Below are 26949 nucleotides of genomic sequence, written 5' to 3'. Positions count from 1 at the left end.
TAATTGATTTATATATAAATTTTTTAGATATAAAAGTATAAATTTATCATTCTAGTGCTCCAAATTTATCAGCAATATTTTAATAATTTTATCATATTTTAATTTTGAAGCACATTTACTATTATACTTTTAATTTATAATTAATTAATTTAAAAATAATGGAATGACAAGAAAGAAAAAAAAAAAACCAAGGTTAACCAAAAATCATGATATGAATTTTTATTTGTGTTAGTTGAATTAGTAAGAATAAGATTTTTTTTTTGTAATATTTAAATTCGAGTCATATTATTTACAATTTTAAAATGGGGTAGCTCCTCCTCAATTAAATTTAAAAAATACATTTTATTTAGTAAAAATTTAAATGATGAAAGAAGCAAATAAATAACAAAAAAATTGTAGGATTATGTAGCATTATATTTTATTAAAATTTCATCATAAAATAAAAAAAAATCATATTTTAGTTTCATGATTATTTTTCTATGTCGTGCTGTTTTTAGAATTGTTTTTTTAATTGTAAAACAACTTTTAATGAAATATTTTATTGAATATTTTTTAATTTTTTCAAAATTAAAAAGTATAATGTTAAATTCTTTCCAAAATTAAAATTATGCTAGTAAAATTACATCAACTAAGCACGATGATATATTTGAACTTTATCTCAAATTTCAAATTTGATAATAATAATACTTCCCTTAATAATATTCTAAACGTAAATATACAGAAAAAATAGTCATTCTGCAAATAATTAATGCAAAATCACTGTGTAGTAAAGAAGAAAACAATTAAACATAAAAAAGAAAAAGATCTAGCCAGCTACCCCAAACCAAGTTGCCAACCCCATACAATAATTGTTATATATTATTCCAGCACTCAATCATGCAAAATATATAAATTATATTTCATTTGTAATTCTTGGTACCGTTAATCATGCAGATATCTGAAAGCAACTAATAGTATATAGATAGTTGTAATATAATAATTAAGTAGAGATTAATCAAATCAAATCAAATTTATGACAGTATTAATTTTCTTTGTTTAACGCAGAACTATTTTCATGAATTATGTTTTGCGATTCACGCAACAATAAAAATATAAATATCTTTCTTTTCGAAAAAGCGAATGGCAATTTGCAATTACCAAACAACTTTAATCAAACTTAAACAAAATTATAGTAATTTAATGTATTAGGTATACAATATGCTTTTTTCCATTAATACTCCACTTCTTTTAACACTTAATTTTTTTTTATTCGTTGGATAAGAGATATGAATGAAAATGATAGAGTTGAAACTCTCACTTACATCATTTTAAGCTTTTTTTTTTTTAACCATTAAGTCAAAAAAGCTGAATAATTTTAACTCTTGTAACTTGTTGACTCAGTACTTGAAACTCCGTGCATTGTCGGACGCTCTGGGAATGAGGCATGGTATGGACTTGGAGTGAGTTGAAATTGACGTGCGGCTTTACCCATGTAGAACAACTTTTGGGAGCTACGCCAGCGTTAAATGTGTTTCAACATGTCCAAGAAAGCCCTCCCAGTGGCCGTAAAATTTACAGCATTCTGTCGCCCAATATGCCTGCATACATCACGTGTGACGATTGGAGAGGGAAGACGGCATCATTTTCAATTTAAAACAAAATCAAAACCAAATTACCAATTTCCGAAGCTATAATTAGATATTTAAAGTGGAAGCTATGGAATAAATGAAGGGGACACCTGGAAAAGAATAAAGATTTTTTAAAAAAAAAATTTATATTATATTAATTTTTGTATTTTTATTTTATGAATATTTTAAATTTAAATTTATTTTTATTTTTGTGAATTTTAATTAGATATAGATAATTTCTATATTTATAGTTAAAAAATAAAATAAAATATTTTTATTTTTATCATATATATTTAGATAATTTTTTATAAATATATATTAATATATTTTTTAATAAAAATATATTAATTTCAATTAATCTAAAATAATACTTTAAATTAATTAATTAATTAATTAATTATAAATATATAATTAATGTACGAATATCAAACGAATATTATATTATATATTTTATTTTTATATTTAATAAAATTTTAAAATCATACTTACACTTCTCTCCATACATATATTTATCTCTATTAGAATAAAAAATGGGATTCTTCATGGGCTATGGTTAACATTTACATCCTATGCACATTGCAGTAAATGCTATTTAAAGAATTCAACATACCAGAAAGGCAATTCTGATTCAATAGGAAACATTATGGGGTCCTTTTCGTCATTACCAGCTACCGAGCTGCTTTTAATCTTCTGTCTGAAGCTTGAGCTTTAGCTCTTGATTTCAACTTCTTCAAAATATTGAGAAACAAAAGAAAGAAAGTAAAAGACAGAAGACAGAGCTTTAGCAATGTCTGTAACGTCTGGGGTGACAATGCAGGTTGGAAATGATGGTGTTGCTGTCATCTCCATCTCTAATCCTCCCTTGAATGTTTTAAACGCTGCAAGTAAGATTTAAGAATCTTTTTACTTTATTTTTTTAATGATGTTGTGTTCGTTTGGGTATATACTATTTTGTTATATTCTGTGTATGCAGTGATTGCGGGAATGAAGGAGAAATTCAGTGAGGCTACGAGGAGGAGGGATGTTACTGCTATTGTTTTGACAGGTGAGTTTTTAAATCTGGTTGAATGATCAATAATCTCCTTTTTTTTTTAGTTCCTTTTGATAGTATTCTTACAGTAGTTTTGTTCAAGTCAGAGGCATATGTTAAGCTTATCCAAGTTAAGAAATTGTTGGGCTAAAGCAGCAATAATACATAAATTAATCTCGACTCGAACAAACACTTACCACACCCGCGAACACTCTCATTTTTCTTTAGTTTCTTAGAGTAATCTCAAATTAAACATCCAATACTTATAAGCGCTCTCATTCTCCCAATGAAATATCTGCATACCAAAACATTCAAACACACATACTTATGGCATTCTCAATCTCTTTTAGTCCCATAAAATCCTACAACTCTCTTTAGGTCTTTCCATCATTCCTTACAACTCTCATTATTTATACATCTACTAATTCGAGCGCCAAAATCTCTCCCCTCTTAGATTCCTGGTGTATTTATTGGATAATTTTTCTTTTTTTAAAGAATTTCTGTTCTTTATAAATGAGCACTGGATTAAAAGCCATATATAAGAGGATTTTGAGTTTGCATTTAAGTGATGAGACTAACTATTTCTACTTTTAGTTTTCAATTGTTTGTTTAAAGAAAAATAAAATTATAGCAAAGTGAAAGCATGACAAATGTCATCATGTTAAAAGTTGTTTTAAGACTGGAGATTTCTTGCTGATTCTGTGAGTTTTCATTGCAATTGAAGGCAAGGGTGGAAGGTTTTCGGGGGGGTTTGACATCAGTGCTTTTCAGAAAGTTCATCAGAGAGGTATGAGTTATTTGTTGGCCCATTTCCAGTTGACCTTGTGATTGTTTACATGTTATATATATTTTCTGAAAGTACTCAAGTAAACATCAATATTGTTGGCATGGCAGGTGATTTTTCAGATTCACCAAATGAATCATTTGATCTCGTTGTCAGCACTATAGAAGGTGTTTGCTTGGCCTTAGTTGATTTCTTGAACTTATTACTTGTTACTGTTATATTCTTTTAATTTGGTTTGGGTTTTGAGGAATTCTTGCAATATTACAGAGTGTTCGTTATGTACTTTTAAACTCTTTCTTTTTCTTGCTTTCTCTCTTTCTTCTTTTCTATGAGTTACGTGAGTGCTGCAATTGAGTAAATGGTACAAGTAGAGACAGAAAAGAAGAGGATCTGGGTTAGTCCTGGAGTAAAGAGTGCTATTAGAAATGAAGAAAGCAGGAAGGCATTGGAATAGTGAATAGGACTTGAGCGTAGAAAGTGAGAAGCAAGTGTGGGGAAGAGAAATTCTATATGAAAAAGTCCCTAGTTTCCAAAATGAGGTTTTATACGCCATACATGAAGATATGAAATGAATTTAGTGCATCCGATATTATGTCAGTTTGCTGTACTAAAGAAAGCTTTAGTAAAGTCTAGGTAACTGCCTTCTAGTAAAAAATTGTTATAGGGCTGGTATTAATCAGCCAGATGTCAAGAATAACATATTTGATGACACTCATCATCTCAGAGAAAGGTTATCATTTGAGTCCACTAGGCCAAAACTTTCTAAAACATCTTAGGAATATGGAATAAACTCATAGACCCTACCAGAAAAAGGAGTTTAATGCACTAACTTGATTACATAATATATATATAATATATATATATATTATAATTGAGGATGCCACGGATTGAACCCTGACCGCTCAAACTAAGAGTCCAGCACTCTACCAAGTACCAACAGACCACATGACTGTTGGCTACATAATATCATTACTAATACCTACAAGACATTCTTAGGAATGAGGTTAATTTGATTAATTTGTAATTGGCCAAAATTGATCTACAGTATTGTGACTCTGTCAATTCTGGTCTTCTTTAATCTAGATTGCAAGAAGCCTGTTGTTGCAGCTGTTGAAGGATTGGCTCTTGGAGGTGGCTTAGAATTGGCAATGGTTTGTATTTTCTGCAGGGAAGCAGCTGTGATTAACTTCTTTTGTTAGCAACTTTGACAGTAGAATCATAGCACAATTGTCTCATTCTGCTGAATCTCATACAGGGTTGTCATGCACGTATTGCTGCTTCACAAACTCAATTAGGCTTGCCAGAATTGGCACTTGGGGTGATTCCTGGGCTTGGAGGTATGGCTGCTCATTTATGTAGAGTTCTTGAAAAATAGCATTGTTCTTCTTGCAGAATGGTGCTTTGTTCAAGTGATCATTTTACGAGCATTCACTGATTTTCAATATGGTTGTTTTTTAAGGTACACAACGCCTTCCAAGGCTTGTAGGGGTACCAAAGGCCGTTGAAATGCTGCTGGTAAGACTGTTATGGGTGGAGCAGATACATATTATGGTCATTGATCATCATAGTAAAAAAATCATTGTCTTGATTCCTTAATTTCGTTTCATTGATTTCTTTTGCTTAGGCTAGAGGCATCATGTAGTCCTCTTTCTGGATGATTTGAATTTCGTTTCATTGATTTCTTTTGCTTCGGCTAGAGGCATCATGTAGTCCTGTTTCTGGATGATTTGAGTGGTTCCAATTCAGAATTTCTTTAATAATAAAATATTTGAATTATTATTCATGTCCCACTAGTTTTAATTTTTTTTAATGGTTATGGTAGAATGATACATAAAACTCACTGCTGCAAGTAAGCTATGGAAGAACAAAACCACCACCTTTTCCTTATGAGAAGAGAACCTAACATGGGTTATATCCTTCCACATCCATGCTTCTTTCAATGAACTGATTTTGAATGGTTAAATGATTTGTCGGGACAATTTTCTTTGTCACTAAATCTAATTCAATATAAATATAATCTCTTTACAGTTTTCGAAACCCATAACGTCTGAAGAAGGAAAGTCGCTAGGTCTTATTGATGACATTGCATCTTCTGAAGAGTTACTGAGAGCGTCTCGACTATGGGCTCTAGGGATTGCAGAGAGACGTAAACCATGGGTGTGTTCTCTCTACAGAACAGACAAAATTGGATCCCTGTCTGAAGCACAGGGGTTGTTAAGAACTGCTAGAGAACAAGCCAAAAGGACTGCTCCCAATTTGCCTCACCACCTCGCATGCCTTGATGTAGTCGAGGAGGGCATTCTCCATGGAGGATATAATGGGCTTCTAAAGGTATTTAGTTTTGAGGCCTATGTATTTACTTTACATTGTTACATCAACATCCTTATAGAAGAAATTTCTTCCGCTGTTTCCTAGTAATGCTAATAACATCAAGCTGACTTTCTTAGCAATAGTTGTTTATTCCCCTGCAGTATGTTAAGTTCAGTGACAACCTGTCAGATATCTTACATTTTAATTTTCATTAGTGAACAACTTTTCATCTCATAAGATCTGCCAAGTCAATTTGTCATGCACCAGCTGGGTTTAATCTATTCATAAACATTCTTTATATGGTAATTAATTGGAACAGGAGGCTGCAGTGTCCAAAGAGTTACTTCTTTCAAACACTTCAAAAGCTCTTGCTCATCTTTTCTTTGCACAACGCGCTACTGCAAAGGTAACTAATGATTCTTAGAATCCCTAGTCTCTTCCCATGTATTTTAGTTGATTCCATCTTGCAGTGATTTAGTAGCATAGCAGGTTGAGTGAGTTCTAAACCCGGTGTTCTTGACGCACTGTCATCCTTTTGCCATATAGGGCATCCAAATCTTTTTTATGGAAGTTGATTGGTTCGTTTTCTAAAAATTAGAAACTGTAATATTTCAGATCTCCAATATTTTCCTCGAATTTTTTACTTCTTCAGGTGCCAAACGTTACTGATGTCGGTCTCAAACCAAGGAATGTGAAGAAAGTTGCTATTATTGGTGGAGGCATAATGGGCTCTGGAATAGCTACAGCTCTTATCCTAAGCAACATATCTGTTTTGCTTAAGGAAATCAACTCTGATTATCTTCTAAAGGGAATGAAAACAATAGAAGGTGGCTATGACATTGATACAATATGTGCTCTTTTGGGAATAATAATATAGTTTGAAGGAAATGGTCATATTTGAACATTAGCCTTTAAAAACCAAAAATGTCAATAGGTTTGTTGGAGGGTTGAATTACTGAAAGATGGCATCTATACATTGTCACTTGAATTTTTGCAAATATGTTCAGGTTATTGGCACCTATCTATTCAGTCAAATAGATGAGTTTATTTTATGATTTTGCTATTGACAATGTCAGAGGCAGTAAAGATTTAAATATTATTGTGACAATAAAAACAATTGATATTACATACATTAATTGGTATTTCTGTAAATTAGAAATATTTGTATTTTTAATAAGGTATAATGAAGAACTGACTTTGCCATCTTGGCCGGACTTGTTTCTAGAAGTGTAAGCATAGGGCAACTAGATCTTATAGTTGAATTCGAACATAAGGACAATCAGAGTATAGACCTTTAACATTGAGAACTGGATAAAGTATTTGGTTTTTTATCTTTTATTTTTTACTATGATATTTTATTTCTTGGATTCATTTTGGACATCACACTTTTTTCATGTCAGAGAAATTACATGCTTTTTTTTTTTTATGGCAGCTAATATTCAAGGCTTAGTAACTAGAGGAAAAGTGCCACAGGATAAGGCAAGAAAAGCGCTTTCAATGCTTAAAGGAGTGTCCAACTATTCAGAATTTAAGGAAGTGGATACGGTCATAGAGGTGGGGTGTTTTATCATCAAGTAGTTGAAAATTAGCTCCTCCTCAAAATCTTGGTTGCCTTTGTCTCTGCTGGTAAATTGGTGTACCAGAAGATAATCTCAAGTTGGCCAAATATAATTTGCTGTTCCTATTCCATAGATGGATGTAGTTTATGCCAATTTATAACTAGGTGTTAGTATTCCCAAACAGTCCTTGTTGATCGGAGCCTTCTAGCTAATGAAGAATAGAATTGTGAATAAGAAAACATAAGTGATGTCCTCTAGCATTTCCAGCAAGCCTTTCCACGTAGGATTTAGCTTCACATGTAGCATGAACAATATAGCACCTTCAATCTTTACAAAACATGATCAGGCCAGAAACTATAGTCAGAATAAAGAGGAATTAATTGAAGTTTCTCCTCTGTGAATTTTTTATTTATCAATTTTTACTTAGTAACTTAGGTTTTTATGATATCAGAGGATTTCAGAAATATAAGATGCATTTGTGCCTAGCTGTCTACACCCTATGCTAGTTGTAATTATTCACTTCATTTATACCTCTTGCAGGCAGTTATTGAGGATGTTCCATTGAAACAAAAAATATTTAGTGAACTCGAGAGCGTCTGCTCTTCTTGCTGCATTTTGGCAACAAATACATCCACCATTGACCTTAATGTAGTTGGAGAAAAGACCAACTCACAAGAACGAATTATTGGGGCTCATTTTTTCAGGTTGTTAAACTTGTTTAAGTTGTATGCTAATGTATTTATTATTACCGCCATAATAACCCCAATTATGGATTCCATGAAATAAAACCAGGAGTATACAGCTCCTCTAAACCAAAAGCATAAAAAGGAAAAGAGTTGTTGGCTTCTTCATTCCTTATTTAGACATGAACTTGTGTAAGGCTTGCTTTATCTTCACTACCATCATCTGGTTAAGAGGAAGCATATGCTGCTATTTACGGAAATGAACTACTTTTTGTTGGATGCACACCATAAATTTTTAGTGTACCTAAATTTTAACCACTCTGTTTATCTGAATGACTTGTTTATGCTTCTCTGACCTGGCTCTCTGATGAACAGTCCTGCTCATATAATGCCTCTACTGGAGATTGTACGAACAGATAAAACTTCCCCGCAAGTTATTCTTGATCTCCTAACTGTTGGAAAAACAATAAAGAAAGTTCCTATAGTGGTAGGTAACTGCACTGGCTTTGCAGTTAATCGTACATTCTTCCCCTATATGCAAGGTCCACATCTTTTGGTCAATTTAGGTGTGGACTTGTTCAGAATTGACAGGGTGATCAGGAATTTTGGCCTTCCCATGGGTCCATTTCAGTATGTTTCTTCCCAAATCTTTCTGTATGACTTTTGAGTCTGATGTGTGTAATGTTTCATAGATGATTTCTTTCTTGAAATAGAAAATGCGTCAACAGAAAGTCAGCACTACATTAAAGTAAAAATGTTGTATGCTTTAATGTAGCTATGTGGTAAATGGTAATGATGACTTTGGCATAATAGCAACATTGACTTCTGCAAATGCAGTTGCTAGCACATACGTAGTCTTGTGACCGCAAATCTGAGATGTCTAGTGGTTTTTCCATCCGCTGAGTTGTATGTTATGCTATGCATGATTCCTTAGGAAGCTGTATTTCAAAGCAATGCATGTAGACTTGCATTTAGAAGTGCCTTCTGAATGGATGTGATAATTTATGCTTTTCAATTGCAATGCTTGCAGGCTTCAGGACTTGGGTGGATATAGACTAGGCTTGTCAGCTGGGAAAGAATATGCAAATGCATTCCCCAACCGAACATTCAGGTCGCCATTGACAGAACTTTTGTTGAAAAATGGACGAAATGGTAAAAAAAAAAGGGATTTTGATTCTGCTCCTAATATTTTCTCTTTCCCCTTCAATTCACGCTTTTAATGCTTTTCTATCATCTAGCATTTGGAATCATTGGATTTTTTTCTGGCATTTTAGGCAAAAGCAATGGAAAAGGATTTTATATTTATGAAAAGGGAAGCAGACCAAAACCTGATCCTTCGGTGCTACCTATTATTGAGGAATCTAGACAGCTTATGAATATTATGCCTGGTGGAAAGGTATTATAGCCTCTTATTTGAACAAAACTGTTGTACAGCATGAACTTTTATACACCACCTTAGATTGATTATAGGGGCACATTCCTCAGCTGGCTGCATTCTGTGTGAGTTAACAACAAAAATTACTCTTTTTATATCTTCTGAGTGTCACTAATATATTTTTGTTGGACTTTATTTGACAGCCTATATCAGTTTCAGATGAAGAAATTATAGAGATGGTACTTTTTCCAACCATTAATGAGGCATGTCGTGTTTTGGATGAGGGTGTAGTTGCTCGAGCATCAGACCTTGACGTTGCTTCTGTACTAGGAATGAGCTTTCCATCTTACCGGTAGGTACTTCACTGACATTTTTTGGTCTCTTCTACATGAACTCCTCAAGAATAATCTCTGATGTTTGGAAAATTTTTTGGTTCCATTTTCAACTGCTGTAGTTTCTTCAATAACTATTTTTAGATGTGGGGTTCTTTGTTATCTATTAAGTTTCTTCAATAACTATTTTTAGATGTGGGGTTCTTTGTTATCTATTAAAAGCCTCTCTTTGCTAATAAATTGCAATGCCAAATACCTTTCAGTTAAATTCCATCTCACACCAAAGAAATTGTTGCTGAAATACGTTGTGTATTGCCTGATTTTCATGTAATGTGTTTTTCTCAGTCATTTTATATACTAGTTTTCTTTTACCTGCTATGCACGTAATTGTTAACCAAATTATAATTCTAACATAATAAAATAATTTTATTACTTTTATAGTAATAAAATTGAAATAACTATCATCGTATTAAATTAAATTGAAAATATAAATTTAAGTTTGAAAAAAATAAATATAACAAAATTTTTTAATTAAAATTCTAATAAAAATAAATATTTAATCTTTCTCTATTTTGATTTTTTTTAAGTCTTGTGTTTTTAGATCATCATCTTCATTCATTGTTTATATATTTTTCTTTCTTTTTAAATTTTTTCAAAAGATTATCTTATACCACAATTGAATCCGATTTTGTACTTTCCTTTCTTATTTATTTTATGCTTTTTCTCGAGTTTTTTTTTTTAAACTTTTTTTATAGTGGATTTTTATTTTCAATTTTATAAATTTTTGAGACAATCGATTATTGTTGAACTCATTTAAACTCTTACTTTTTATCTATTTGCTATTTGAAATTTAAATTTCTTATTTTGATTTGAAATATTTTGTTATAAAGTTTTTGTCGCTTGAAATAAAGTAAATATATGATGTTTTCTTTTTCATGATCACTTATCTCTGATTTTGATATGTACTTAATTATGTCACATAAATCATCTTGTAGTTTAATTTTATGGTAAAAAATTACATACTTACATGAATTTTACTAATTAAAAAAAATTACATAAACATATTGTAAAAAAAAGGATTTGAAGCAATCAAGAATTATTAAAATTTCGATGTAATCATCAATGATGTTTATTTATGTATTTACAAGGAATATTGACTAAAACTACTTTTAATATTGAATATTGGTTTCTTAAAAAGCCATAAATACATATAACTTACTAAAATATGTTATAATAAAAGTTTAAATAACACACTTTACTTAAAGATATATCTTATCATAATCAAATGGTATTTTTATGTTGTTTTTTAAATATTGAAATACTCTTCTTAATTAATTTGGTTCAATATTATTATTGTTTGTTAAATAACAAAATATAAGAATTCTAAAATTAATAAGATATGACTTATTTTAGATAAATATAAAAAGATATTATTATATTTTGAAGGTAAACTATGTTTTAAATCTTAACTTTAAAATTGATAATGAATATATTTTTAATATTTGAACTCTTTTTTAATTAAAATAGAGTAATTTTTTTATTTGACGAATACTTAATCATATATTTAGTATAATTCATACAAAAAATTCATCATTTAACTGATATTATTATAAAATTTTAATTTATAGAATTCATACTATTATTAGTATTATTAAATCAGGTATTTTAATTTAAAATATTATGTACTTGAGAAAATAACTTATACGTAATTTTTCTATGGTGTTTTCTAATAAGTTTAGACTAATTATTTCTTTCTTTCATTTTAAAAATATCTTTAAAGACAATAATTTTTTATATAGTTGCTATTAGTGTTATAAAGGATACCACATAACACAACAATTTTATTTTTAATAAAGATATAGCATTACTCTAGTTACTATTAATTTATTATCAAGTAGACAATCAATGAGATACAAATTTAGATAAAGTCATTCCAAATTTTCACTTCAAAAATGGATTTTTTTTCAATAAAATTATGTTGTTATAGTAATTGGTATATGAATATTGTTTTAATCATTTATATAGGTGTACAATATCCACAAATATTTGTAATTCAATACCTTGGTATTAAATGGCAATAAATAAAATTTTTTAAATGAATCAACTATGTTACACATATTAAAAAAATATAGCTCCATATTAATATTCAACCAAAACAAAAAAAAAAAGTTAGAAATGATTTACTACTAAATTATATCACTAATTTACTATTAAAATATGAATAGTTTATTATTAAGTTATCCATACTTTACTACTAAGCTAAAATTGATTTATTATAAATTATCATTAATTTATTATTATCACTGATTTACAACTTAGTTATAACTAATTTATCATTAAGTTATCAATAAATTACGATTAAATTAACACTGATATATTATTATAACTAATTTATTATTATATTATTAATGATTTATTATTAAATTATCAATGGTTTACTATTAAGTTATGAATAATTTACTATTAAGTTATTGATAATTTATTATAAAGTTATAACTAATTTTTTATAAAGTTATAAATGATTTCTATACAATTATCAATGATTAACTAATTTATTACTAAATTATCATTGATATACAATTAAATTATAAATGATTTATTAGTATGGTATTAGTGATTTATTACTAAATTCAATAATTTACTATTATATTATTATGCATTTACTAATTACCATTGATCAATTACTAATTTTTTAATAATTGGCTATTAAGTTATTAATTATTTACTACTAAGTTTTCAATTGAATTACTAAAGTTATTTATGCTTTACTATTAATTTATCAATAAATTACAATATATGAGATAATTTTCTTTTTATACAATAACATCATTGTTTCATTCAAATTTAGAATTTTTTTTACTAAATTTTTTTAATGAATAAGTTTATGGTAGGTCTATTATATTTCCTAATGATGAAAGTTCTAGCTTCACTCTTTCTAGTAACCAATGTTCAATCACTGGTAATTTCAAATATAGAAAAATATTATCACTAATTAACAAATAAGTTATCGATTACATATTACTATCTTATCACTGATTACTTTTATATTATCATTAATTTATCACTAAGTTATAGATGATTTACTATTAAGTTAAAACGATTTAATACTAAATTATTAATAATTTACTATTAAGTTATAGATAATTTATTATAAAGTTATTACTAATTTACTATAATTTATTATAAAATTATTACTAATTTACTATAAAGTTATTGATAATTTACTAAGAAGTTGTTAATAATTAATTAATTTACAACTAAATCATTATTAATTTATACTAAATTATCACTTATTTACAGCGAAGTTATCAATAATTTACTATAACATTATTAGTGATTTACTACTAAATTATCAATAGTTTACTATAAAAATACCAATGATTTACTAAATACTATTATGTATTTGCTATCATGTTATCATTGATTTACTATTGAGTTTTAGTGATTAACTACTAAATTATCATTGATTTATTTCTAAATTATTTATGATTTATTGCTAAGTTTATAATTTAATTTATATTAAACTAAAACAGATTTACTATTAAGTTATCTATAATTTATTGCTAAATTTTCATTGATTTACTATTAAATTATCAATGATTAATTATTAAATTATCATTTATTTTTTATTAAATTATCATTGATTTACTACTATGCTGTTATGCATTTACAAATATGTTATAATTGATTTACTATTAAGTTATTATGCATTTACTATTATATTATTATTGATTTACTATTAAGTTATCAATTATTTACTATTAAATTATTATTGATATATTATTAAGTTATCACTAATTTATTATACAGAATCATCACTAATTAATTGTTAATTTATCGATGATTACTATTAAATTATATTGATTTATTTTTAATTTTTAATTATTAATTACTACTAAGTTCTAAATTATTTACTACTAAATTATCATTAATTTATATTAAGTTCTTTATGATTTACCATTAAATTTATCAATTAATTATTATTCTCTCTATCTGTCCCAGTTAAATTGTCACAGTTGACTTTTTTTTGTTAAAATTTTTTAATTTTGACATCTATTATTTTAAATATTTTAATAAATCAAATTTTATAAAACATACATTTAGAAACCATTTTATTTAAAGTTTTTAAAAAATATATTTTTTCATATTTTTATCAATAATAAATATAAAATAATAAGTTACTAAAGTTAAAAAATTGACCAACAAAAATAAAAATGTGACAATTTTAGTGGGATGGAGGAATTATTAAACTGAATCATATTTACTATTAAATTATTATTAATTTATTATTAAGTTATCATCACTTTACTATTAAGCTATCATTACTTTATTATTAAGTTATCACTTATTTTTATTAAATTATTCTTAATTTACTATTGTATTATTATATATTTACAATTATGTATAAATAATTTACCATTAAGTTATTTATTATTTACTACTATATTATTATGTATTTATTATTATGTTATCATTGGCATATAATTATCTTATCAATTATTTATTACTAAATTATTATTTATTTATTATTAAGTTATCCATAATTTAATATAGAGTTATCATTGATTAAATATATGATAGATTAGGATATATTATGATATATAAATTGAATTGATGAAATAAAAAAAAAAAACACAAAAAAAGTCTTTCCTTTTCTATCTCTGCCTATTTTTTTTATCATACTACATTTATAATTTATACATCTCCATTTATACATGAAAAATACATCAAAACAAAAAAATGTAAAAAAAAAAAACCATTTTATCTATCTAATAAAAAACAAACTTGAATTTTTTTCTATTAATTGGTAATTGGTCAAGCTCGAAGAGAGAGTATGCCTAATTTTCATTTTCAATCAAATTCGAATGAGACTTGTAGTTAATTTGTTAAATGATACATAATTTTGAAAAAAAAAATTTTTTTGCCATTAGTAACTCGGTGATATCATTTGATTACTTTTAACTTCGAATATTTTTGAAATATTTGAGAAAGATTAAAAGATTAAGAATAGTGTCTAAATTATCATTAATTTATAATAAAATTATTAATAATTTGCTACTATATTACTCTTTCCATCTTTATTTATTTGTCTTGCATTAATTTTTATGGAGTTAAAATAAAAGTTTTGACTTTAATGTATTTAATATTAAAATTAAATTTTTTTTATAAAATTAAAGTTTTATGATTTTTAATGTTAAAAAATAAAAAAATAATTTAAAATATAAAAAAGTAAGAGTTTTAGATGTTTAAAACAAAAATAAACAAAATTTTAGGACATCCAAAAAAAAAAAAAAAGATGGACAAAAAATAAGATAGAGGGAATATTATACATTTACTACTATGTTATAATTTATTTACCACTAAATCTTCTATAATTAATTTAATTGTATAAAACATATTAATAGGTAAAATGTGTTATAAACACTAAAATATTCATATATAGAAAAACTATTTTAAACCTTCTAGTTGTATTGTTTATGTTAAGTGGGGCATGAATGACTTAACTAAGATATTTTAATAAAAAAATAAATAAAAAGTAGACAATATTTTAATTTGTTAAAAACTATTAAATAAAAATAAGTAGAGATAATTTAATAAATTATCACATTTTATATATAATATAGATATATATATATATTAAACATCTTTTTAATTATAAAATTTCCTATTTAAAGTAGGTTATAAAATCTAAAATATGCAAATGTTTGTCAATATTCTAAATTTTTAGCTAAAATTTAAATAACTACGTACAGTAAAGTTAGCTAAATTTCAAATGGAGCACCTTTTACACATTAATTAAAAAAAAACAGAGTTCATGTTATCATCTATAATCTAATGCTTTTTTTTTTTTTTCATTTTCATATATATTATGATGTATTGACCTATTGCGTAATAAAAAGACTAATTTAGTAATCTTAAGATCTATATGAAATATTAATTGATTCATTTATCTTATTATATATATATAATTTAATTTTATCAATTGAGTTAATTTTTTATCTTAATTATAAGACTATAAAATAAATATATTTAATTTCGCATCATCATACTTCAAATTTTTTATCATGCGTTTAATGAGTTCAATTATAAGTCTTCCTTTCTTTATGAATTGAAAAATTAGTTAAATATGCATGATTGGCATGTAGTGTATTATTAATAGTAGTCTACCTAATTAAAAAAATCACTTTTAATATTGTTTGGAGTTCACTTTTTTTATGTATATATCATAGATGATATATGTATTTATATATAATAAACACACTCATAAAAGTACAAATAATTATTAAATAAATACTTTTATGATAATAATATAAATCAATAATCATATACTTTAAGTATATAAACAAATAAAATGAAATGAACTATAACATTATTGTTTCAAAGAATATAATAATTGATTAGAGAATTAACAAAGCATTGATCATTCAACAAAATGCGTACAATTAATCAATATTTTTTACTATCAAAACATAAAAATATGTTAGAGTATTCTTAATTGAAAAAAATACATTTATATTTTTCAAGGAAAAATCATAAAATATATTCATAATATAAATTTTAAATTTCACAAATGAAGTTAGCAACGAAACATATACCTTTTAAGCTTTAGAGTATATTAAAAAAATTAATTAAAAAAAAAGAGTGATGTGTTAATTTCTTAACCCACTTGAGAAGATAAAAAAAATTCAGCTAACAATATATCAAATAATTTCTTTTCTTCAAGATTAATGTTTCTTAGCAATATTGACTTTAGTCTCATAAAAATATCTTAAGTACTAAATATTTGACATTAACTATAAAAAAAAAATAAGGATAGAATGAAATTAACTTGGGTGTAGTATAGAATCAATCTATAGAAGATAAAATAAAAACTAAGTTTAGTAACAATTCAAGGGTACATGAGATTATGTTCATAAAATAAACATTCATTTAAGTATTATAATGTTAAGGCGTGATTGCATAGAGTAATTAGAAATATTATAATCAATTATTGCAATCATTAAACATAAAAATTTATATTTATCATAAAAATAAAAATAATCAAACATATAAATTTACCATAATACACGTATTACTCTTTTTGAATAATTTTTTTATAATTTAATTTATAATTTTGTATGAATTTTAATTTCAATTAATCTATAATAAATAAACAAAAAGTACAAATATATTTAAGGACTCATGATATGTGTCATTAAAGAAGATTAAGAGCAAATTAGATTATATCTTGAAAATGAAAAATTATATGCTTTACTTAAGATAAAGTTAAATGTTTTGGGATATACACATTATGATCTAATAATTTAGACTAAAACAATTAGTAATTGAGAAACAGAAAAAAAAATTTTATCTATGTTTTGTTCAATATTATGGATTCATAGTATGCCACAGCCCATAGGATGATAATGTATTTTATATTAATTTGATTGAATTATTACTTATGAAATTTAACAAAAGAATTTTAAAAATAAAGATAAGAGTAAATTTAAGTTAATTTTGGACAATAGGCCTACCATATCCCACAAATAAATTTTTAATGTAGTTTAATTTGATATAAATTTTATTTGTAAATTTTTAATTGATTTAAATTTAAATAACTAACAAATAAAAGCTATATTTTTAATGACAAATAATCTTTATTAAATAAATAAAAATGCTAGAAATTGAATTATAAATTTGTTATTTTTTAAAATTTATAAAGATATTTATGTTATTCATTTTTAACACTTTTAGATTTAAATTTAAATAACTAACTAATAAAAGCTATATATTTAATGACAAATAATCATTATTAAATAATTAAAAAATGCTAGAAATTTAAAAGTAAATTTGTTATTTCTTAAAATTTATAAGAGTATTTATGTCGTTCACTATTAAGACTTTTAGAGTTCACACTTTTATATATAGATGATATTCAGTCTCTTCAGGTAATATTTTTGAAGTAAATCTACTTGTGTCTAGTTTGTTTGCTATTTGATTCCTGAATATGCCAGAAAGTCACCTTGCTCTGTTGCACTCCTTTTTTCTGGTTCATTACTTGGTCTCTTATTGCCTCCATGTCTTACAAAAACAATCTCTTCTGTGGCAGTGGTGGTGTCATGTTTTGGGCAGATACAGTTGGTTCAAACCATATCTATACGAGTCTCAAGAGGTGGTCAGAAATGTATGGTAGCTTCTTTAAACCATCTAGATTTTTAGAGGAACGAGCCATGAAAGGCATGCCACTGGTAAGAACTAAGAACTATTTCCTTGTTTTATCTGTTCTATCATGAGTCTAATAAATTGAAAGTTTATCTGTCACATTATAAATTTCTAATGCCAACTTAAAGTAGTATACTAACTTTCTGCAATTCTAGTTGACTTTAGAACCTGGTATATTTTATGTCTCATGGTGCTCAGTTTCTAGTTTGTATCATCTCTTGTTCCTCTTCTTTTGCAGAGTGCAGCAGCATCATCATCTCTAAAACCAAACTCAAAGCTCTAGCCGGATAACAAGAATGTGGTGGCTGGGAAAAACCAGTGTTATGGATACATCTGTCTTAATGCACACCAACCTTTAAAGCAATAAGAAATTGGTATTTGTCCCAATTTCATTTTCTGAAACCTTAAAAAAGTGTTGAACAGGCAGAAGCATATGCAGTTAGGATAAATTACATGTCAATTTCTTCTGTTTCTTCTTTTTTTTAAGGGTAAAGCCTGACTTTCGATACAACAATCACATCTGAATTCAGATATGCCAGCTAGCCAAGTGCCAAACCATATGTTTCTTTGGTGTAAGGTAACTTTATCAAATTCGGACATGCCAAACACTCAAACTTCTGATTGAAAGTGAACCACGACGAACAGAACAGAAAAGAATAGGATAGGATTTATGTGCATGCGGTGGCATTTTTCTAGACGTTAGCATGTCGTGCTGTTTTGTGTGGGTGGCAACGTGTTTCAATTGAGAGTGACAACGTGGAAGTTATTTGATCGTGTTATAATTCTGTCCTTGAGAAATAGATGTAATTGTCAAGGTTGAATCTTGGTTTTTGCAAATACTTTTTTCACCCACATTTTTATAAAGTAACATGCTTTAATAATGTTACTAAACAAATTATTTTTCATTTAAGTTCCTTTTAATTGATACTTTTTCTCTTCTTCTTTTTTTCTTTTTATTATTTTTTGCAAAAAAAAAAAAAATCTTGAATGAAAATGAAATCAATCTTTGAAGAATGAGAATCATTGTTAAAATGAAGAAAACTGGATTTAGGCCCATTGGGATAGGGGCTTTGAAGTTCCCACAATAACTCAACAACCTCCTTTTTGGTGCACTAAATTCAAATCCTCTTTTTAAAAAAAAAAAAATTCAAAGCCTTCTTAAGCAATCGAGTTTGTCGTCTTGTCTCCTTGACTGGTTGACTCGTTGACTCGTTGGCTCGTGATTCAGACCAAGACCAAAATACAAAACATAATGCCACATTAGTCATCTGTGCTTATTGACTGCAGCACTAAAAACAGTACCGGTGGATCCAAGTTTCAATAAATTAATTGTAAATTTACACTTTTTAATTGATTATTATTGAAAAATTATTTCATACAATAACAGAAAAAATTGTTTACTCTATCAAAAAAATAAAAAAATTATCATATATTTTTTAAAATATACTAAAAGTAAAAAAAAAAAATATAACTAAAAAAATACACTAATCTTTTAATATTACTTATGAAATTTTAAAAGTTCTACCGAACGAACTCATTCATTAAAAGAATAGGTAAGTATGATAGTGGAGTTTCGAAAAAGAAATGAGCATTAAGTGAAAAAAGAAAAACTAGGAGTCCGGGTCTCCAATAAAAACAAAACTTAAATATAAAAATAACCTTACACTTGCACTCGTTTTTCTTTATATTACTTAATTGATAAATAATTTAATAATGTTAAACTTTTTCAACAAATAAATATATTATCAATAATAATAATAATAATAATAATAATAATAATAATAATAAAGACAATATGGTTATATGAGTTGTGAACGCAACAAAATAAGTTACGATGTGAAATTGGAAAGTCATTCACAAAAAAGCCCTAAAATTTCTTTCTTCGAAACTTCTTCTTTCATAAATTCAAACCAACAACCATTGACTTGATTGAAACTGAAAACGACTAGTTCGTACACCTACCTTCACGATTTTCATGGGTTCATGGATTGTAATTGTACCGCCAAAGATACCGGCCAAAAATCCAAGTGGCACACGACGCAATGGGAAAATTCCTTACAATTCGCATTCACCTCCGGGAAAAAAAAAAGCGGAAAATTTTTTTTTCAAAGTCCAAATTCTATTGTCCACGTGAATTGAGTAGACATCTCCAAATTCTCCACTCAACGGCTACATAAAGCGAAGCAACGGCACTCTCACGTACATGTTATCGTGTTGGGAAAGGTCTATAACTGAGAGCTAAAAGAGCGATGTCGCAAATTCAAGTAACGATGGAACTCGGAAAAGACGGCGTTGCAGTTATCACCATCTCTAATCCTCCCGTTAACGCCTTAGCTCTTCCCAGTAAATATCTGCCCAGTCAAACTCTATGGCTTTCTTTTCATTTCTCTTTTATTTCTTCATTTGCCATTTGGTGATTTAATTTGATTTTCTTTTCTTTTTTTTCTTGTTGCAGTACTTACTGGATTGAAGGAGAAATTCCATGAGGCGGCGAGGAGAAGCGATGTTAAAGCTATTGTTTTAACCGGTGAGCTTCCAATTTTTAAAATCGAATTTAATAAAATATATTTTTTATAATTATCTTATGTTGAATTATCTTATAATTTCTTGAAATTTTTTACTGATTTTTTCAAATATATTTTTTGAATTGGTTATTGAAGGCAGGGGAGGAAGGTTTTCTGGTGGTTTTGATATCAATATTTTCCAGAAAGTTCACGGAACCGGTATGAGTTAGTTGATTAATTAGACTCTTTGCAGTTCTTTTTGTGCGGCTAATTTTACTAATTCACAAGTTAGTTACTGGAACTTACTTAACGAGAAGTGGAAATTTACAACAGGTGATGCATCAATTATACCCGATGTATCTGTTGATCTTGTCGTTAATGCTATTGAAGGTCTTTCCTTATCCTTTTTACTTATTTTAAGTGTTTTTTTTTTTTTTTTTACTGTTATTAATGGCTACTCTTATGTGGTTCTTTTCATCCTCTCAGATTGCAAGAAGCCTATTGTGGCAGCTGTTGAGGGATTGGCTCTTGGAGGTGGCTTAGAATTGGCAATGGTTTGTTCTTTTCTCTCTTGATGAATATTTTACGTGGTTAACTTCTTTTGCTAACAATTTTTTTTGTCTGTCATGATCGTTAATTTGCTCAGTTGTCTAATCCTGTTATCCGTATGCAGGGTTGCCATGCACGTGTTGCTGCGCCTAGAGCTCAACTTGGCTTGCCAGAATTGTCACTTGGAGTGATTCCTGGGTTTGGAGGTGTACCACTTGTATATGTTGAAAAAAACATGTTTAGATGTGCAATTATTTTGAGTTTGGATGATAACTACTAGTTTGTACTTTACAATCATTGACTGACTTCTTATGCTATGGCTCTTTCAAAAGGTACACAACGTCTTCCAAGGCTTGTAGGGCTGTCAAAGGCTATTGAAATGATGCTGGTAATACTCCCTGTCTGTGATGCTTTTTGAAAATTTTTATGGCTTGTTAACTTATTTTTCCCACTTTTAGTGCCTTGTAATTAATTCTGCATTGTCATTTTACCTATTCGTCACTACAAAAAGGGAGTGATGGAGAGGGGTTTATTTTTCAACACATTAAAAAGTCCATGTTATGAATTCCATCTTCCCCTAGAGTTGGAAAACTTTGTCGTTACGGTTCATTCCTTTGTTGTAAACTAGTTTCCGGACACTTTGAGTGGATTAAGAAAATGTTTAGTTTCCCTATGCTGGTGCTTTATCCTTCACCGCCTGAACTTTAAATGCTTTTCATTGTTAATGGTTGTGGAGTCCACTTTTTTCACTTAATAAATCTAATTCATATATGCATAATGCTTTGCAGTTATCCAAACCAACGATGTCTGAAGAAGGGAAAAAGCTAGGTCTTATTGATGCTATTGTCCCTTCTGAAGAGTTGCTGAAAGTTTCTCGCACATGGGCATTAGAAATTGCAGAGAGACGTAAACCATGGGTACGTTCCCTCCACAGAACGGACAAGATTGGATCCCTCTCTGAAGCACAGGAGGTGTTAAGAATTGCAAGACAACAAGCCAAAATGACCGCCCCAAATTTGCCTCAGCATCAGGCCTGTCTAGATGTAATTGAGGAGGGCATTGTCCGTGGGGGATATAACGGAGTTCTAAAGGTAGTTTTTGCTCTTACAGACCTGTTGCATTTACTTGTATAATGGTCTTGCTGTAGAAATTGCTTCTGCTGTTTTTTTCTTTGTAATGCAGCATTTATAATAGTACCTCGTAAACTTTTGGGGTGTGCATTGATGGATTTTATATGATCCCCTGCATTTAATCTTATCTGTGACTATGTTTAGTCCCATAAGAATCTCTACTTGGTTGTACTTAAACATTTGGTTTGCTATATTCATATTTATTTTTCACATAGGAATTTTTTTATGCAGGAGGAAAAAGTTTTTAAGGAATTAATCCTTTCAGACACTGCAAAAGGTCTCGTTCATGTCTTTCTTGCCCAGCGTGCTACATCAAAGGTAATTGCTGATACCTGGAACACTTTGCACCTTTTTCTCATTTTAATTCAACTAGCAGTAATTAAGCAGTGTTGGCACTTGCCATGTGAAATAGTTGGCTGTCTATATAGAGTGGAGGAATCCAAACTTAAAAGTTGAAATTGAAGCCTCACAAATAATAGGATCTTTTGTGGTCTTATTTATTCTGAAATTTTACTTGTGCAGGTGCCAAATGTTACTGATGTTGGTCTAAAACCAAGGCAAACAAAGAAAGTTGCCATTATTGGTGGAGGCCTAATGGGTTCTGGAATAGCTACGGCTCTTATAGTGAGCAATATATTTGTTGTTCTCAAGGAAGTTAATTCTGAATATCTCCTGAAGGGGATAAAAACGATAGAAGGTGGTTATTCATAGATTATGGTTGCTCCTTTAATAGTCAATAAACTGATGATACTAGTATTTTCTTGACAAGGAATTATAATGTTCTAATTCTTATTTTTAAATTTTGACATTGATAATTATTTCAAGATATATATATATATATTGTACGTGGAACTATTTGCATGTTATAGATGGTTAATAATCCTTTTTCTCCTTTTTTTTTTTTGGTTGGCAGCGAATGTTCGAGGTTTAGTAACTAGAGGAAAATTGACAAAGGATGAGGCAGAAAGAGCTCTCTCAATGCTTAAAGGAGTTTTGGATTACTCTGAATTTAAAGATGTAGACATGGTAATTGAGGTGAGCCATGTTATGGAATTTATAACACTTCTGAACCATTGATTGCCATGTGGCCACACATAATCTTTAACGACTGTCTTTACTTGTAATTTGTCAATATCTACTTACTTTGGTTTTTGTCATGTTGGAGGATTTGCCATGAAATATTTCTAATGTAGTTCTTCTATGCAGGCTGTTATTGAAAATGTCCCTTTAAAGCAAAAAATATATAGTGAGATAGAGAAGGCTTGCCCTCCTCACTGCATTTTGGCAACAAACACATCCACTATTGACCTCAATTTAATTGGAGAAAAAATAAAATCAGAAGATCGTGTTATAGGAGCTCACTTTTTCAGGTTATCAAACTTATTTTCCTTTTTTTTTTTTTTTGCTGATATGTTGTTGACATTCTAATTCTCTATCATATGCCTTGTACATGGAGAATCTAGCATCTCAATCCTCCATGAAGTTTGAAAGGTGCATTATTTTGGGGGTTTATGGAGCTATAGCCCTCTTACATCTTGTGGCCCTCATGGACATTGGGAGAGGTTAACATTTCTGCAAGAACCTTAAGTGATTTTTAAGCAGCCTAGTTAATATAATCTTTATAGTTGCTGCGAACGAAGAATATTTTGCCAATCTGTAAAACTTTCTCTTCAGTTCTTGCATATCTTAACATTTTCTGTTTTAACAACAATAAGTGTAATCAGTAGTTACACTTCAATCGTAGTTAAAAGGATCATCCAAAACAAACTGATTAAACTTTATTTTTTACCGCCTTTCTCTTCTTCCATTTGGTACATTGAACTTTTGTGTTTGGGATAGCACTAGAATGTTTCTTAGGGGCCCTGACATAAATCGATACCGAGTGTTTCTTATGTGGACATTCTTGGAGTCAATGGCACTTTTAATTGATTGCATTCGAGAATGATTTTGATAGCAGGAATGCTATTCCTCAGAAGCTTTCATTTCTTCCTTTCCTACTTTCTTTTCCCCCCTCCTCTTTACACCATGGACAATTAATTAATTTGTAGGGATTTGTTTGTTTAGTGGGAAACCTGTTTTAACAAACATGAAATTTTCACCCTTTGGATAAATCATAAATGGCACAAGATATATGATTTCTTTGCAGAGCTTAAAAAAATGAATACTTAAGGAAGTGATGATACTTGAGTAGAACAGATTAGACCTTACATAAAATGAGTTGGTTCCTTAAATGTCATATGCACTATATCTGTTAAATGTATTTTCTAATATTGATTCTTAATAAACCGGCATTTTTTATCTGCTTATTTGACTTGGCTCTCTGATAAACAGTCCTGCCCATGTGATGCCTCTTTTGGAGATTGTACGAGCACAAAAAACTTCCCCACAAGTAATTCTTGATCTCATGACAGTTGGGAAAACAATAAAGAAAGTTCCTGTTGTGGTTGGTAATTGCACCGGCTTTGCAGTCAATCGGACATTTTTCCCCTACACACAAGGTGCACATTTATTGGTCAGTTTAGGTGTCGACGTGTTCAGAATTGACAGGGTGATCAGCAATTTTGGCCTTCCTATCGGTCCTTTCCGGTAATATTCTTTCTTTAGCATTAGATAGCTTTGTCATGATTTGAGTACCTATGTTTCCAATTTTCATGATCTCTTATGATAGAAAGTGAGCCAATCAAATAACTTTTGTGTCATCGAACTGTCATCTTACTTTATTGTAGCTTAGGTGTAACGATGATTTCAGCATAATATGCTTCTACAACTTAAAATCTGGGTACCAGTGGTCTATCCGTGAGGTGGAAACCTAAGAAGTAATAATTGCCGCATATTGATGCATCTGCACAAACACACACAACTGATGGCTGATGGCTGAATAGAAAATGGATCAGTTAAACTTAGAGCTCTAGTACTGATCAGATTTCAGTTCATCTGATTGTGGAGATCCGATTGAAGCAAAACATATGAACTTGTATGTCCTGATATTTATTAATGAGTGGTGATAAGTTATGCTTCTATTTTGCAATACTTACAGGCTTCAAGACTTATCTGGCTACGGGGTGGCCTTGGCAGTTGGGAAAGAATTTGCAAATGCATTCCCAGATCGAATATTCAAATCTTCGTTGGTTGAACTTTTGGTTAAAAATGGACGAAATGGTAAAGAAATACTATATTTCCATTGATGTGACATTCTTTTCCCCGTTAACAATGTTGTTAATGCATGTTCCTTTGTTATTGGGGCATTTTATGAACTTTTGGTATTTCAGGGAAAAACAATGGGAAAGGATACTATATTTATGAGAAGGGAAGCAAGCCAAAGCCTGATCCTTCAGTGTTACCTATTATTGAGGAGTTTAGACAGCATACCAAAAATATGCCAGGTGGAAAGGTACACTTGCCTTCAAAAACATTCTAGAGGCATGAAATTTGGTCAACTGATGCCAACTATAAGATTTATGGCCCATAGTAGCGTTGTTGTTAGCAGGCTATAAAAAATACAAAACAACTGTCATCATCTTTTCTGTTGTTTTTGTAGGCAAAATAGCTAATGTATTGTTATTGCAAACGTTTGACAGCCTATATCAATTACTGATAATGAAATTCTGGAGATGATACTCTTCCCAGTAGTTAATGAGGCAAGCCGGGTTCTTGATGAAGGAGTCGTGGTTCGAGCAGCAGACCTTGACATTGCATCTGTTCTTGGAATGAGCTTCCCATCTTATCGGTGAGTCTTTGGGGGCAGTTTTCTTTCATACTGTTTTGGGGTTGAGAGCAGGAAAATTCAGGGACAGTTTCTATTTTATTTATTATTATTTATAGCTAATTTGATAATTTCTTAATGCCATTGCAGCTATCCTAAATATTTACTTGCATATTGTTTCATCAAACGCATGGTCATTTTGATTAATATAGGTTATGCAGTAATGCCTCACAACCCATATTTTGTTTGTGGGTTCTGCTGCATCTGACAGTGTTTATCTCGTTTTTGGCAGCGGTGGTATAGTGTTTTGGGCAGATACGGTTGGGGCAAATCATGTATATAAAAGTTTAAAGAAGTGGTCAGAAATGTATGGTGGCTTCTATAAACCATCAAAGTATTTGGAAGAAAGAGCCATTAAGGGCATCCCATTGGTAAGAACCAAATTCATTTTGTTTGATTCACAAGCATTTTCCGGACATAGATGTGTTTCTCAAAATGGAGTTAGAAAGGGAAAAAGATTATAACTTCCTTCTTTTACCTTTTCCTGTTTGCAGAGTGCAGGAGCAACATCATCTCCATCATCAAAGTCGAGGCTCTAGGCTAATAAAATTTCAAAATTCACCCAGTCATTAAAACCAACAGAAAGAGTTTGGTTTCATATAGAAATATTATATATGCCTGTCGTCCTCTTATTTCCTTTTGTCATTCTCCGAGAAGCTCCGACACAATTGTTGAAATGAAAGCAATAAATTTATGGTTCAATAATAGTATGCTATAAGGACTGATAGACTCTAACTCCAACATAATTGTTGAAATGAAAGCAATAAATTTGTGGCCTACTTGCTGTAAGGATTGATAGGCTAACTCGGAGTAGGATGGGTCCAATAATGTTTTGGGAGGCCCATCCAATGCAGTAAGAAGTGCTCTAATTCCCCCATCCTGTTTCCATTCTTATTCCTGTTCCTATTCTACGCACTAGTTTTAGCTATAACTAGAATTTGGCCAACCATACATGTTTTGATAAAAAGAATGTGTTTTTATAGGGAAGAGAAAATTACATTTTGTTAAAATGTGGTAATTTTTTAATTTATCTTTATATAAAAAAAAAAAGACACAAATATTTTTAATTTAATTTTAGTTATAATTTTATTTTATCTTTTAAATAAATTCTTCAGTTGAAC

The 26949-nt window shown here is 29.0% G+C and overlaps 2 protein-coding genes across 3 annotated transcripts; both read left to right on the top strand.

Annotated features, from left to right (window-relative positions):
* The first annotated feature begins 2139 nt into the window (after window positions 1-2139).
* On the top strand, window positions 2140-18347 carry LOC111284789 (peroxisomal fatty acid beta-oxidation multifunctional protein AIM1-like). The gene is made up of 18 exons (XM_022873732.2): window positions 2140-2491; window positions 2581-2652; window positions 3362-3424; window positions 3532-3588; window positions 4505-4572; window positions 4677-4758; window positions 4881-4936; window positions 5450-5752; window positions 6051-6137; window positions 6384-6558; window positions 7164-7285; window positions 7831-7994; window positions 8349-8603; window positions 9004-9125; window positions 9248-9369; window positions 9552-9700; window positions 17770-17908; window positions 18121-18347. Exons 1-18 carry the CDS (start codon window positions 2395-2397, stop codon window positions 18163-18165), a joined length of 2178 nt encoding a protein of 725 aa, XP_022729467.2. The 5' UTR covers window positions 2140-2394; the 3' UTR covers window positions 18166-18347.
* A 1740-nt stretch (window positions 18348-20087) lies between these two features.
* LOC111284788 (peroxisomal fatty acid beta-oxidation multifunctional protein AIM1-like) lies at window positions 20088-26709 on the top strand. Of its 2 annotated transcripts, none has more exons than XR_016343287.1 (18): window positions 20088-20225; window positions 20338-20409; window positions 20543-20605; window positions 20720-20776; window positions 20873-20940; window positions 21060-21141; window positions 21268-21323; window positions 21724-22026; window positions 22297-22383; window positions 22588-22762; window positions 22979-23100; window positions 23272-23435; window positions 24397-24651; window positions 25103-25224; window positions 25335-25456; window positions 25604-25792; window positions 26061-26199; window positions 26323-26533. XR_016343287.1 is itself a non-coding variant. In XM_022873731.2 (18 exons), exons 1-18 carry the CDS (start codon window positions 20132-20134, stop codon window positions 26365-26367), a joined length of 2175 nt encoding a protein of 724 aa, XP_022729466.2. In that variant the 5' UTR covers window positions 20088-20131; the 3' UTR covers window positions 26368-26709. The 2 variants fall into 2 exon arrangements, 1 of the variants encoding a protein (XP_022729466.2); XM_022873731.2 differs by having other exon boundaries at window positions 25644-25792; window positions 26323-26709.
* Window positions 26710-26949: the final 240 nt, after the last annotated feature.

This window comes from Durio zibethinus, chromosome 6 (assembly GCF_047325235.1).
Source record: "Durio zibethinus cultivar Kanyao isolate XHJ-2024 chromosome 6, ASM4732523v1, whole genome shotgun sequence".
Lineage (NCBI taxonomy): Eukaryota > Viridiplantae > Streptophyta > Magnoliopsida > Malvales > Malvaceae > Durio > Durio zibethinus.
Note: the sequence above shows the minus strand (reverse complement) of the source record. Positions and strands in the feature narration are given on the sequence as shown.